The 13,218-nt window shown below is 43.9% G+C and overlaps 1 protein-coding gene across 1 annotated transcript in view; it reads right to left on the reverse strand.

Annotated features, from left to right (window-relative positions):
• The window catches only part of GPR158 (G protein-coupled receptor 158), a 186,986-nt gene that overhangs the window by 39,185 nt on the left and 134,583 nt on the right, over positions 1 to 13,218 (reverse strand). The window contains exon 6 of the mRNA XM_060248340.1: positions 1,796 to 1,905. Coding sequence (XP_060104323.1) covers positions 1,796 to 1,905 — 110 coding nt within the window. The remainder of the gene's footprint in view (positions 1 to 1,795; positions 1,906 to 13,218) is intronic.

Consider the following 13,218-nt stretch of genomic DNA (forward strand, 5'->3'; position numbering starts at 1 on the left):
ATAGAAGTGGACACCCCTGGTCCAATCTTTTTGATACTTGGGTTTTGTTATTTTTTAGAAGTACCAAAAGCAACGCTGCAAATTTGGTGCTTCTATCTCAGAAAACAGCTCCTCAGAGCCCCAGATACCCCTGGATCAATTCTCCATTTTATCCTATGGGGACATGGAGCAGACATTATACCCTACAGGGACATTATACCCCATGATGACATGGAGTATAATGGACCTGAAAAATTCAGGTTTCCTGAATATTTCTTCAATCTGAATACCATACCAGTATTGGGATTCAGGAAAATCATGGAATACTGATTTTTTTGGGGTTCAATATACCTAACCCAAAAAATACCAACTGGTTGTGTTTTTTCTTGCACACCCCTAAACGACATATATATATATATATATAATTTTTTTGGCCACTGTGTGACACAGAGTGTTGGACTGGATGGGCCATTGGCCTGATCCAACATGGCTTCTCTTATGTTCTTATGACAGCTGAAGAGACATTAGCCTTGGTAAAGTTACCATCTGAAAAAAGCAATCTAGAATATTAACCACCAAGCAGATTCACTTGTTAACTGGCATGACTTCCTGAATGTGAATTTTGCTCACATGTAGGCACCTTGGGTGAAATCAGTACTTCAACTTATGCACAGGAAAACCCCTGCCTGTTTTGTCAAATCAGGTTCCAGCCACGTTAAATTAGGTAATGACATTGTTTTCCAACTTAGGCCACCTTGAGATTTATTTATATATCTACACATTATGAAAACAATTAAGAGGATAACTGATGTAAGAACTGAACTCACTCATGCATCTTTACATCTCATAGGCAATAAAATTCACAGAGGTCAAGCACATAACATTGTTTATGTGAAGTGCAAAGTCTGATCCTTGGCATCCCCAGTTAATAAAATCTTCAGATGGCAAGGCTGCGACTGACTTCTGCCTAACACTTTGGAGAGTCACTGCCAATCAAATAGGCAATGGGTATATGGACCAGTGGTCCAACTCAGCGTAAGACAATTTCACCTATACTAAGCTCAACCTCATTAGAATTCAGCTGTCACTTCACAGGTTCCAATGGAAAGCTGAAAGATTAAAAGCCCTCCAAGTCTTTAAGCTACTAATTCTGTAACATAATCAGTGACCTCAAGCCGTGTCATCCCATTAATAGGTCCGTGAATCATTTACAGTGCCATCCTGAGCAGAGCTACATCCTTCTAAGCTTACTGACTTCAGTGGACTTAGACTGATGTAACTGTGCTTAGGATTGCTTCCTCTGAAGCTTATGGAAGCCTGGCAGGTCTCTTTCCTAAGAATGCCAAAAGAGATTAGCAAGTAAAGACCACAGTGTGGCATGTATAGATGCCAGCAAAATAAACATAATTTGTAGGCATGGTTGCAAAATTCAACTGGAATAGATCTGTTCATTAGATTGAATTCCATTGCAAGGCATCTTTGTTGAGCAGTTTGATCAGAATGTAGGGGAACATCTTCTTCTTGGACTGTGCCCATGTAAATCTGATCCCACAATGACTAAATAGATATTTTTTGAAGAGGTTTCTGATGGGGAAGGGGAGTTAAAGTGTTAGGTATTTTGTAAATATTAGTCTGCAATTGCTGTTTAATTTTTAGAAGTTTAATAAAAACAATGTTGGGGGGGAAAGAATGTAGGTAAATGTTAAAAAGGTGAATTGTTCACCAAAAAAATTCCATCATGCTTCATTGTGATTTCTCATGCATAATCACACACACACACACAATTTCATAGCAATGAAAATAACATATGTAATACCTGTGCAGTTTGAGTGTAACTGTTCCATAAGCAGTAGTAAATCCCAGAAGACGGACCCATCGTAGGAGAACACAGCGAAACACACTTGGTTCAAAATATAAAATGACAACCTATAAAAACAAAAGGACATTACAAAGGTATAGGGCAACTTCAGCTGAAACACAGAAGGGTTTGTGTGTCATCTGCAGAATAACTTGACAAAATACAGGACCATCCATTTTTCCAGTTATACAACTTTAAAATGTGGAATGGAGATTTCAGAAATAGTCCTCGTCAGAGCTAATTAAGCATTACCTAAGTGACATGTGGGAGGCACCAAAATCCCGCCTCCACCTGGTCAGGAAACACAGAAACAAAAGCCAATTGCATGGTTTATCCAGATTGCAGTGATACTTCTCAAGTCAATGTTGGACTTCAATTGTGGCTGCTAGCAACATGGCCATGTGACATGGGGGGTATGTGTATCACAGGCCATGTCATCAGCACAAAAGGGTAGAGCTCACCACTGAGGAAGCAGTTTAGAAGTGGCTACCATATCACATAGGTGACAAGTTCTTGTCATGAATTCACTGTGGATCTACATTCCTAGCCAGATGTACAACCATTTGAATAGAATGAACTCCCTGCTTCTGTTGGAAACTGGCTGTGCAGAAAGTTGATTGACTGGTCCTTGTGATACACACAGGGAGGGGCTGTTGCTCAGTGACAGACCATCTGCTTTGCATGTGGAAGCTCCCAAGTTCAATCTCCAGCATCTCTGCTAGACAAGATCAGACAGTAGGTGAGATCCTAGAGAGCCACTCCCAGTGTGAGCAGACAGTACTCACCTTAATGGCCCAATGGTCTGATTCAGTATAAGGCAGCATGATGTGCAAGCTCGTGTGTGTGTTCTCTCTCCATCTCTTATTTGGAGACATGTTTTAATTGGGGGGGGGGGGGGGTTTATCAGATTTGCCTTTCAAAAAAAAAGGTACTGATAAACATTTCACCAGATGAAAACTGACTTTGGTTTCTTGGTTCAGAAGTCCCATAAGTCTTTGCTCTTTTTTCTGGCAACCTAGGCATAAAAATGAAAGCCTTGCCCTGTAGATGTTCACATTCCACAGCCTTCCAAGTGACAGGTTCCAAAGCCTAAACATATCTGCCTAGGTTTTTTTGACATCACAATTAATAAAATATATCTGGGCAAAAGTCCATACTAGCAAAGTTCATCTTATCAACTTAGGATGGGCTGGTATTTGGCAACTCTGGTACATTTTAATTGATACCTCTCAATTCCTATTGCCAAAAAAGAGTTTTAAAAGGAGGCTTTGGGCTTTCTTTGGGACTGAGTGGCCAACACCCCACCTAACCTTCAGGAATCCCTGTTGTTTCTGAAGTGTCCACTGTATCAGGTATTGGGATTTTCTATATGTTATTGGGTATTGGTATTGAGCTATATGTCATGAGCCCTGACGAGGAGGAGCTGGAAAAATTAACAGACCTAGAAGAGTTGTCAGCCAGTTCCTCAGCTGAACAAACAGCAGCTGGCCCATCAATCACTCTCCAGGCACCAGTGTCAGCTGTTGACGATCAATCTCCTCCAAGCTCTCCTCCTCCCATCTCAAGAGTTCGAAGCAGGCTCCGGAAAGAACTTTCAGAGCAAAGACATGAGGCACGCCGACATCTCTCAGCCCTGAGTTCTAGCAGAGTCACTGCCACCCAGGGAGCAGGCTGATTGAGACTCCCATATAGCTCCCACCCAGGACCTGGTAACCTTGTGGAAGCAACAAGTCTATTCTCTGACTTGCATCCATGCTCCTTCCTGATCCTGACCTGCTTGATTTCCTTGGTACCCTGACCTTTTGGCTTTTGGACATTGACTTCTGATTCCGGTTTGTGATTCTGCATTGGTGACTTGGCTCCTGCTTGACTTCCTGGACTTTGACCTTGGACTGGCTTTGGACACTTGCCTGTCTGCACTCTGAGAATGTGACAATATATGCTATTGAATTTTACTTGTGTATGGTTTTAAATAATATTTCTAGTTCAAGGCAACTGTTCTTATTGTGTTCCTCTCCCTCTGGAGGCTCAAGTTCCCTAGCCAGACTCTACCCACCCATAGAAAAGAACCCAAGGGGATTGAGGATCCACAGACCCCTAAAATCCTCCTACAACACTACCAGCTTGCAATAAGCTCAATGGTGCTTTTAGTGCCATATTTCAAAGCACATGAAGCATTTTCAGAATCAGTTGGTATGCAGGAAACAACAAGGGATACTGTTGCCTCCCAAGAGCCTTTGGCTATCTTGCACATACATTTCTCTTGCATATTCTGCTGGAGCATTTATATTCCATGTAAGTCCTGCCATTTGCTTGCAAATCACTGAAGTTCACATGTCTGAAGATCCAGTTTTTAAAAGCTGAAGCATTTTAGGACTGAGGATTCAAGGCAGCAAAGTAAGTGTGCCTTCATCAGTATGTATTTATAGCCACTACAGTGGATTGATAAGCATTCACATGTTTGGACTGATAAGCAGTGGATTGATAAGCATTTACAGAGCCAGTTTGGTGTAGTGGTTAAGTGTGCAGACTCTTATCTTGGAGAACTGGGTTTGATTCCCCACTCCTCCACTTGCAGCTGCTGGAATGGCCTTAGGTCAGCCATAGCTCTGGCAGAGGTTGTCCTTGAAAGGGCAGCTGCTGTGAGAGCCCTCTCAGCCCCACCCACCTCACAGGGTGTCTGTTGTCGGGGGAGAAGATATAGGAGATTGTAAGCCACTCTCTCTGATTCAGGGAGAAGGGCTGGGTATAAATCTGCAATTCTTCTTCTTCTCCTTCATATCTCCAGGCTACCTCTGAGAACAACTCCAAAGACTCAGCTCAGCCTCCAGCTCCTTCTCCCTCTTATATGTCCATCTCAAAGCCATACTCATTTCCTGTTCTACACCAAACCTTCCTATTCATTGGCTGCTGCTCCTGGCTAGGCCAGTGCTTTGCTCTCCTTTAGCTTGGATGAGAGGCTACCAAGGAAGATCCTGCAGAGGGAAGCAATGGCTAACCACCCCTTCTTGTTTGCCTTGAAAGCCCCTTGCTGGGATTACCATAAATTTGTTGTGATTTGACAGCACTTATGTATGTATGTAGCTTTATGCCTCTTAGCTCATAGTTCAGCTGCTGGACAGTTCCATCTAGCCTATGACTGGGTTGCTGCTCTTTCTTTAGTTCACCCAAGCCAGACTTTCATTTCATTTCATTTTCATTTTATTCGATTTATATCCCGCCCTACCCCACCGAAGCGGGCTCAGGGCGGCTCACAACACAGAGGGCTCTAACAATAAAATTCTAATTTTAAATACAATAACAGTTTACATCATTAAAACATTAAAAAACATTAAAATCAGTACTTCAGTCCAACAATATACTATCTATGATTTCCTTTGATGTTTTGATAGTTTTAGTGCCGGTCAGTTATAGGCCAACCAGAAGAGGACTGTCTTACAGGCCCTGCGGAATTGTCCAGTATCCCGCAGGGCCCTGACCTCTTCCGGTAACTGGTTCCACCAGCAAAGGGCTGTTATGGAGAAGGCCCTATCCCTAGTTGACTTCAGCCGGGCCTCCTTTGGTCCGGGGATTACAAGCAGATTTTGGGAGCCTGATCGCAGTACTCTCTGGGGGACATATGGGAAGAGACGGTCCCTAAGGTAGGCAGGTCCTAGACCATATAGGGCTTTAAAGGTAATAACCAGCACCTTGTACCGGACTCGGTATATTATCAGCAGCCAGTGCAGTCCCCGGAGGCCCGGCTGAATGTGCTCTCGTCTAGGGAGCCCTAATAGCAGCCGGGCAGTGGCGTTCTGCACTAGCTGCAACTTCCAGGTTCGGCACAGGGGCAGCCCCATGTAGAGGGCATTACAGTAATCCAACCTTGAGGTGACCGTTGCATGGATCACTGTTGCTAGATCGTCCTGCTCTAGGAAGGGAGCACACTGCCTCGCCCACCTAAGGTGAAAAAATGTGGACTTAGCAGTGGCTGCTACCTGGGCCTCCATAGTTAAGGCAGGCTCAAGTAGTACCCCCAAGCTATTGACCCTGTGAGCCATTGTCAGAGGCACACCGTCAAGGGCTGGAAGTGGAATTTCCCCCCCCCCCCAGACCACGGCGACCCAAGCAAAGGACTTCTGTCTTCGCTGGATTTAGTTGCAGCCTACTCAGCCTGAGCCATCTAACCACAGCTTGTAATGCCTGGTCCAGGTTTTCTGGGACACAGTCGGGCCGGCCGTCCATGAGTAGATAGAGCTGGGTGTCATCAGCATACTGGTGACAACCCAGCCCATGCCTCTGGGCAATCTGGGCAAGGGGGCGCATGTAAATATTAAACAACATTGGGGAAAGAACTGCCCCCTGAGGCACCCCACAATCCAGTGCGTGCCTCTGGGACAGCTCACCCCCAATTGCCACCCTTTGTCCCCGACCATCAAGGAACGAGGAGAGCCATTGTAAGGCCAACCCCTGAATCCCCACGTCGGCGAGGCGACGAGTCAGCAGCCGGTGGTCGACCGTATCGAATGCTGCCGATAGGTCCAACAACACCAGCACCACCGAGCCGCCTCGATCCAGATGCCGCTGGAGGTCATCCATCAGAGCGACCAGCACCGTCTCCGTCCCATGACCCGGACGGAAACCGGACCTTCTTCATCATGGAGGGACCACATATCTGAGTCCCATAGCCTGGGAGGTGGGGGGCTAAGCCCCAAGAAAATAAGGGGGAGTTCATCTTTAGCCACAGCAACATAAGAGGTGTCTTTCTGTGATGAGATTCCCTGCTAAACAAGTCAAGTGTGTTTGAAGGAACTGGATGGGCACGGGCAATGACACACAGTTCTTTACCCTGAGATTGTTGCTTTTCATGCCAGTCAAGCTTTTATTATTTTATGCACTTGGGAAATGCATATGCCACCTCTCCTGAGTACTGCTCAAGGTGCTTACAAATAAAAACATCACCATAAAATCAGGGAAAAAATACATTATCAATATACAACTAAAATAAACTATAGATAAAAAACTGCAAAAAACAACTACTGAAAACCCTACAATACATCCTCAAAACCACCTTCAGGCTAGAAGCAAACTATAATAACTCTAAACTTAAAAAAGAAAGAAAGAAATATTTTTATTGGGCTCTTAAAAGTCTGTATTTTTGGGCCAGGTTAGAATAATAATAATAATAATAATAATAATAATAATAATAATAATAATAATAATAATAATAATAATAATAATAATAATAATAGTAATAATAGTAATAATAATAATAATAATAATAATAATAATAATAATAATAATAATAATAATAATTATTATTATTATTATTATTATTATTATTATTATTATTATTATTATTATTATTATTATTATTATTATTATTATTATTATTATTATTATGAAAGAAATGCTACAGGTGAGATGCCACCACTGAAAATGCCCTGTCTCTAGTTGTCATCCCCTCACCAGTGAAGGAGGGGGCACAGAGAGCAGGGCTTGGGGGACGATCTTAACTGGCAGGCTTGATAGTACGGGAGGAGATCACCCTTCAGATACATACTTGCATAGGCCAGGCTGATTTCCAAGTTACTGCAGCCATTGGAACTGCACCTTCTAAACCTCCTGATTTCAGAACTCATTGTTCTTTCTCCCTCTAACTTCCTAAGTCTAAAGAGAAGAGACGTGAAGCCAGCAGTCAAGTCCATTCAACCGTAGCTGGCTGAATGTTAATATTTACTGAAGGAAGAAAACCCCTCTATTTATAACATAAAACAAGCACCCATGCTGATGTGTACATTAAAGCAATAAACAAGCCTACTGCAAGCCTGATTCAATTATCTGCTGCTTGCCCTGCTTAGTAAAAAATGAATGTTTTAATAAAATATCTTGGAAGGAAGGATATAGCGTCTTCACTCCTGGAGAACTTTTTAAATCAGGGACTTTTCCATGAGAGCATTTTATTTATTTATTTATATTTATTTATTTATTTGATTTATATCCCGCCCTCCCCACCAAGGCGGGCTCAGGGCAGCTTACACAACATAAAATTCTAACAATAAGATTAATAAATATTAAAATACATTAAATAATTTACAACAGCTAAAGCAATAAAACAAAATGATCTAACAGTGTGGTGCTATTCTACAACCTTCCTTCGCAGTTTTTAGACACCAGTCAGCTATATGCCAACCGGAAGAGGACTATCTTACAGGCCTTGTGGAACTGCCCAAGGTTCCGCAAGGCCCTCACCTCTTCCGGTAGCTGATTCCACCAGCAGGGGGCTGTAATCGAAAAGACCCTATCCCTGGTTGACTTCAGATGGGCCTCCTTTGGCCTGGGGATTGCTAGCATATTTTGAGAACCAGATCTAAGCACTCTCTGGGGAACATGTGGGGAGAGACGGTTCCTAAGGTAGGCAGGTCCTAGGTCATATAGGGCTTTAAAGGTGATAACCAGCACCTTGTACTGAACCCGGTATGTTACTGGCAGCCAGTGCAGTCCCCGGAGCCCTGGCTGAATGTGCTCCCACCTGGGGAGCCCTAATAACAGCCGGGCAGCAGCATTCTGCACTAGCTGCAACTTCCGGGTTCGGCACAGGGGCAGCCCCATGTAGAGGGCATTACAGTAGTCCAATCATTGCATGGATCACTGCTGCCAGATCGCCATGCTCCAGGAAAGGGGCCAGCTGCCTCGCCCGCTTAAGATGAAAGAATGCAGACTTAGCAGCGGCTGCTATTTGGGCCTCCATTGTCAGGGCAGGCTCCAATAGTACCCCCAAGCTCTTGACCCTGTGTGCCATTGTCAGTGGCACACCGTCAAAGGCTGGTAGGGGAATTTCCCTTCCCAGGCCACGTCGACCCAAGCAAAGGACCTCCGTCTTCGCTGGATTTAGTTTCAATCTACTCAGCCTAAGCCATCTAGCCACAGTTTGTAACACCAGGTCCAGATTTTCTGGGATACAGTCAGGCCGGCCATCCATGAGTAGATAGAGCTGGATGTCATCAGCATATGGTGACAACCCAATCCATACCTCTGGGCAATCTGGGCAAGGGGGCGCATGTAGATGTTGAACAACATCGGGGAAAGCACCGCCCCCTGAGGCACCCTGCAATCAAGCGTGTGTCTCCGGGACAGTTCACCCCCAATTGCCACCCTTTGTCCCCGACCATCAAGGAAAAAGGAAAGCCATTGTAAGGCCAGCCCCTGAATCCCCACGTCGGTGAGACGGCAAGTCAGCAACCGATGGTCGACCGTATCAAACGCTGCCGATAGGTCTAACAACATCAGCACCGCCGAGCCGCCTCGGTCCAGATGCTGCTGAAGGTCATCCATCAGAGCAACCAGCACTTTCTCTGTCCCATGGCCCGGGTGAAAGCCAGACTTATGGGGGTCAAGAACGGAAGCATCCTTTTTAGAACACCCAGCCATTACTGAACAGAGACCGATAGATATCTGCTTTACTGTGCAACAATAAAGATGAAAGGCTCTCATCAGCCTCTGAGACAGGTTCTCCAGGCAAAAGCTTGTCAGGAGGGACCAAGGGCAGCCCCCAGCCTGTCACCCATGGTGCAGGCAGAGACAGGGGTAGTCTTAGTGATTCTGGGGTCCAGGGCCATAGTCCCGAATGGGCCCCAAGAACCACTGCTGCCACCACACCTTGCTGCCCCCTCTTCCAGGGCTAAGCGACAACTGGCCCTTGCACTATGCAAGATGGGCGGGAACCACTGCAACCACCAGAAGCCAGCTGCCCAAACCCCAGATGAGGCAGGTGCAGGCAATGGCAAGAGTCTCTTCTTCTTTTCCTTGGAGGGGGCAGGGTTGTGGTCAGTTGGGCCCCTGCCCTCTCCAAAGAAAAGAAAAGGTTTCTGATGTTGTAGCTGCACCTGTTGCATAGTGGCTAAGACTGCCTCTGGACAGAAACAGCACCCGGCTTTGCAGGTAAGAATTCAAAAGTTATGTCAAGCTCTTCTAGATCCACCTTAAGATTCCATGCCTTAAAATCTGAGCAACAAAATCCCTTCCATGCCACAATGTGGGCTGGGTGGGGGGAGCCATTGGTAATATAATATGAAGGCACAGTTTGGGAAACATGCACTCAGAGCTGCCCTGGGTGTGCAGAACTAGTTGCATGGTTCTTTGTATTTTGGTCCGCACATGTGCCCACTCACACTTAACATATGAGAGGGAGGCTTGCATTCATACAGCTAGAATTCCCTGAAAATAACAGCAGGCATTTTCTACTCAATTTTCTAAAATAAGCTGGTTAGGTAACTTAAGACATTTTTAGTCTGTTCAAACAGTATTCCAGCTTCTGGTTACTTCAGATGTAGAAAGTTAATTACAGGAGAGTAAACTGTGGGAGAGAAGGAGAAAATCAAAGTGTGAAACTCTAATTACTTTTCTAGCTGTACTGCGGAGCAGGTATTAAAGGGGGGAAACACTGTCCTTAAATGTCATTCCTCAGCTAATAAGTATCATAATAATTAACGGGTTTCCAAGGAAAGTTGCTTAAGGTCAGTTCTTTTAAATTCTAAATAAAGCCAGTGGTTGAGATTTTCAAAAGCATCCTGGTGGCTTTGGAGTACGTGTTCCAACTGGCATTCACTTTAATTGGGACCTGACGCTTCTGTCCCTGCCACCCTGATCCTCATTGAATGCCATGAAAGGAAATCTCATTGGCTTCAGAGAAACATGTCCCAGTCCAGGGACCCAGTGACTATGAAGCACAGAAGGAATTCCCATGGACAGCCGTGCATGAACCCTGTGATGTATGCACACTGCTTGGCTCTGTTGAAATGAATGGGAAAAAACCCTGAATGCTCATACGCTGTCAGTTCAATGCCCAGAAGGGATAATTATATCAAGGGAAATATAAGGGGTCTTAGGCAATTCTGAAAATAGTCAATTAGGGTGCCAAGAGGCCTGAAGCTAAATGTCCTTTCCTTTTCACAGAGGCTTAGTGAGTGCACACAGGCAGCTAAAGCTTTTCATGGCATGGAGGGAAAATATCATAATCTAGTAAATAACACTCCATTAAGTCTATATTAAAGGGACAATAAATTTCTTTTTCCCCAGGCAGTTAGCAGCCGTACAGCTGATTCTAAGATTAGGTTCTTTGTTCCTTTAAGCTTGCCTTCCTATGCATATTTCCCAGGAAAAGACCCAGTGCGGCACTACACTTACTGAGATTTCTCAAGAATGGACAGCATCTCACCACTCTGAGTAGGTTTCCACATGCTGCTAGTAGTTCTTTCAGATCACTGGAAAGATCAGTCCCCAGGCCGTGGGATCCACAGGGAGGAACAGGCTGGAATGAGGAAGGAGACAGAGCAGCATGGCTCTTCCTTCCTCTTCTGCAAGTGCAGCTTTAGAATATACTCCTTGCAACTTTCTTCATTTAAATTTGGATGCAATCTATAACAATTAAAATAAACTGTACTACTGAGGCATGGTTCGATCCCCCAAGTTACTACTGAGCTTCATTTGAAATTTAAGAATTTATGGGGGGGGGGGGATACCAGCACCTTCACAGGCATTGATTGATTGTGGCTTAGAAATGGTAATTCTACTAATTGAAACAACTGGTACTCAGCACTCAGTGAGAAGAAGCATCAAAAGATAATAAACTGAAACTAAACACAAGGTCTTTTTCATCTGGGCCTCAGTATAAGCATAATAGGCAAAGCTCTGCTAGCTGGTGCATAAATGGTCTACAAGGCAAAAAAGCAGTTACCAATTCCAAACTCTGGCATCAGCATCTTCCATACAAACAATGACTTAGAGCAGGGGCGTTGAACTCATTTGTTATGAGGGCCGGATCTGACATAAATGAGACCATGTTGGGCTGGGCCATGTGTGTCATAAAATGTAATGCCAGGTAGTGGATATGTAAACTTTATAAAGGACAAAGACAAACAAAATTAAAGAAAAAAACTTAAAACATGCTTAAAAGATTAGCACTCTTGCAATATTTTATTTAACGGTTTCTGAAAACTGACATCTCTTGCTCTGAATTATTGCCATCAAAATCTGAAGACAATTTCTATGCTGTTGCAGCCTTGAGTAGGCTATCAGGTACTGTTCAGGTGCGTATCTGTAAGTTGTGAACCTACTTTTGATTTATTGATATTCATTACAGAAATCTCATGGTCAATGCTTTGCCCTGAACACAACATCAGAGGCACTCTGGCATTCCCCCCAAACTCTCGAGTTTTTGGCAAAAGCTGGAGCTTCACGTAACATGATGAAATAACTTCCTGGTCGCATAAGAAGTGATGTAATAGTGTCGCTGGTGCCACCAATCATCCCCATTTTCTCCCACTCTTTTCCTGTGCCACCCAGCTAAATGGTGGCAGAGTGGGGATGGGATAGACCATCTCTTGCTTTGGAGGGAGATCTAGCTTCCCTGAAATGGTTCCTTATTCTGTCATTCATATTCCAGGATGGATAAGCCTTTATGACAATAGTTCTCTTTCTCCATGCCCCCTTCTTTACAAGCACTTTTTACCTATAGTTAAAAATGCCTTCCAGTATTTATTTGCACAAGAGGACCTAAAACGAATTGCCATCTTTTAGACTCAAACCAGGTATTAAATGAGAGATTCATGATGAAGAGCTCTTACAAAACAACAATTAGCAGCTCCATGTGGCTATTATCAAAATGGGGTGATTACTTAATTCTTTCCTCCCACACATCTTCCACAATTCAAATAGTCCCCCTAAGACTATAATTAGCATGGGGGGGGGGGACTGCCTTTTAAAACTTCTAACTAGAATTATTTGCCATTGGCTATTCCATCAAATGAAAATTGTTTTGTTATGTTCAAATGAAACCTCCATCCCATTCCAATCACCAACAAAGGCATCCCAGGATGCAAGAATGATGTGAATACTTGCAACACCAGACCTCTCCATGTCTTATTCTAGCATTCATTCCATTTTAATTCTTATTTCAAGACTAAATTTCCCTGGCTTGAATGGGCAGAGCAGAAAGAGTCATTTGTTTTCTTTTGCTGGTAATCAGTGTCAGTCCTATACCTGGAAAGCCTTCTCCCAGACAGCCAGTTTTATAAACAAAGGTGATACAGATGTGGAACGTTTAGCAATGCTGTAGTCTAAGACTCCACATATAATTAGAACCTAGTCATGCTGTGATAAATCTGCATTTTCATTTCCATCTCTGCTAGGTTCTGCTTTTGATCTCTGAGATCTCTTCAAGGTGGGGAAATTGAAGATTACATCAAGGATCTCATAAATGCACAGCTCTGCCTTGAACCTTGCAGTCCCATTTTTGACTTGCTGGAAGTTCCTTTTGTTCTTTTTCTGTTTTCCTATGTCACCCTTTGGGCTCAGAGACATATGATGCCAAAAATAAGCTTAGGTAGCAAGCGTCTTCCTTT

This window comes from Heteronotia binoei, chromosome 10 (genome assembly GCF_032191835.1).
Source record: "Heteronotia binoei isolate CCM8104 ecotype False Entrance Well chromosome 10, APGP_CSIRO_Hbin_v1, whole genome shotgun sequence".
Lineage (NCBI taxonomy): Eukaryota > Metazoa > Chordata > Lepidosauria > Squamata > Gekkonidae > Heteronotia > Heteronotia binoei.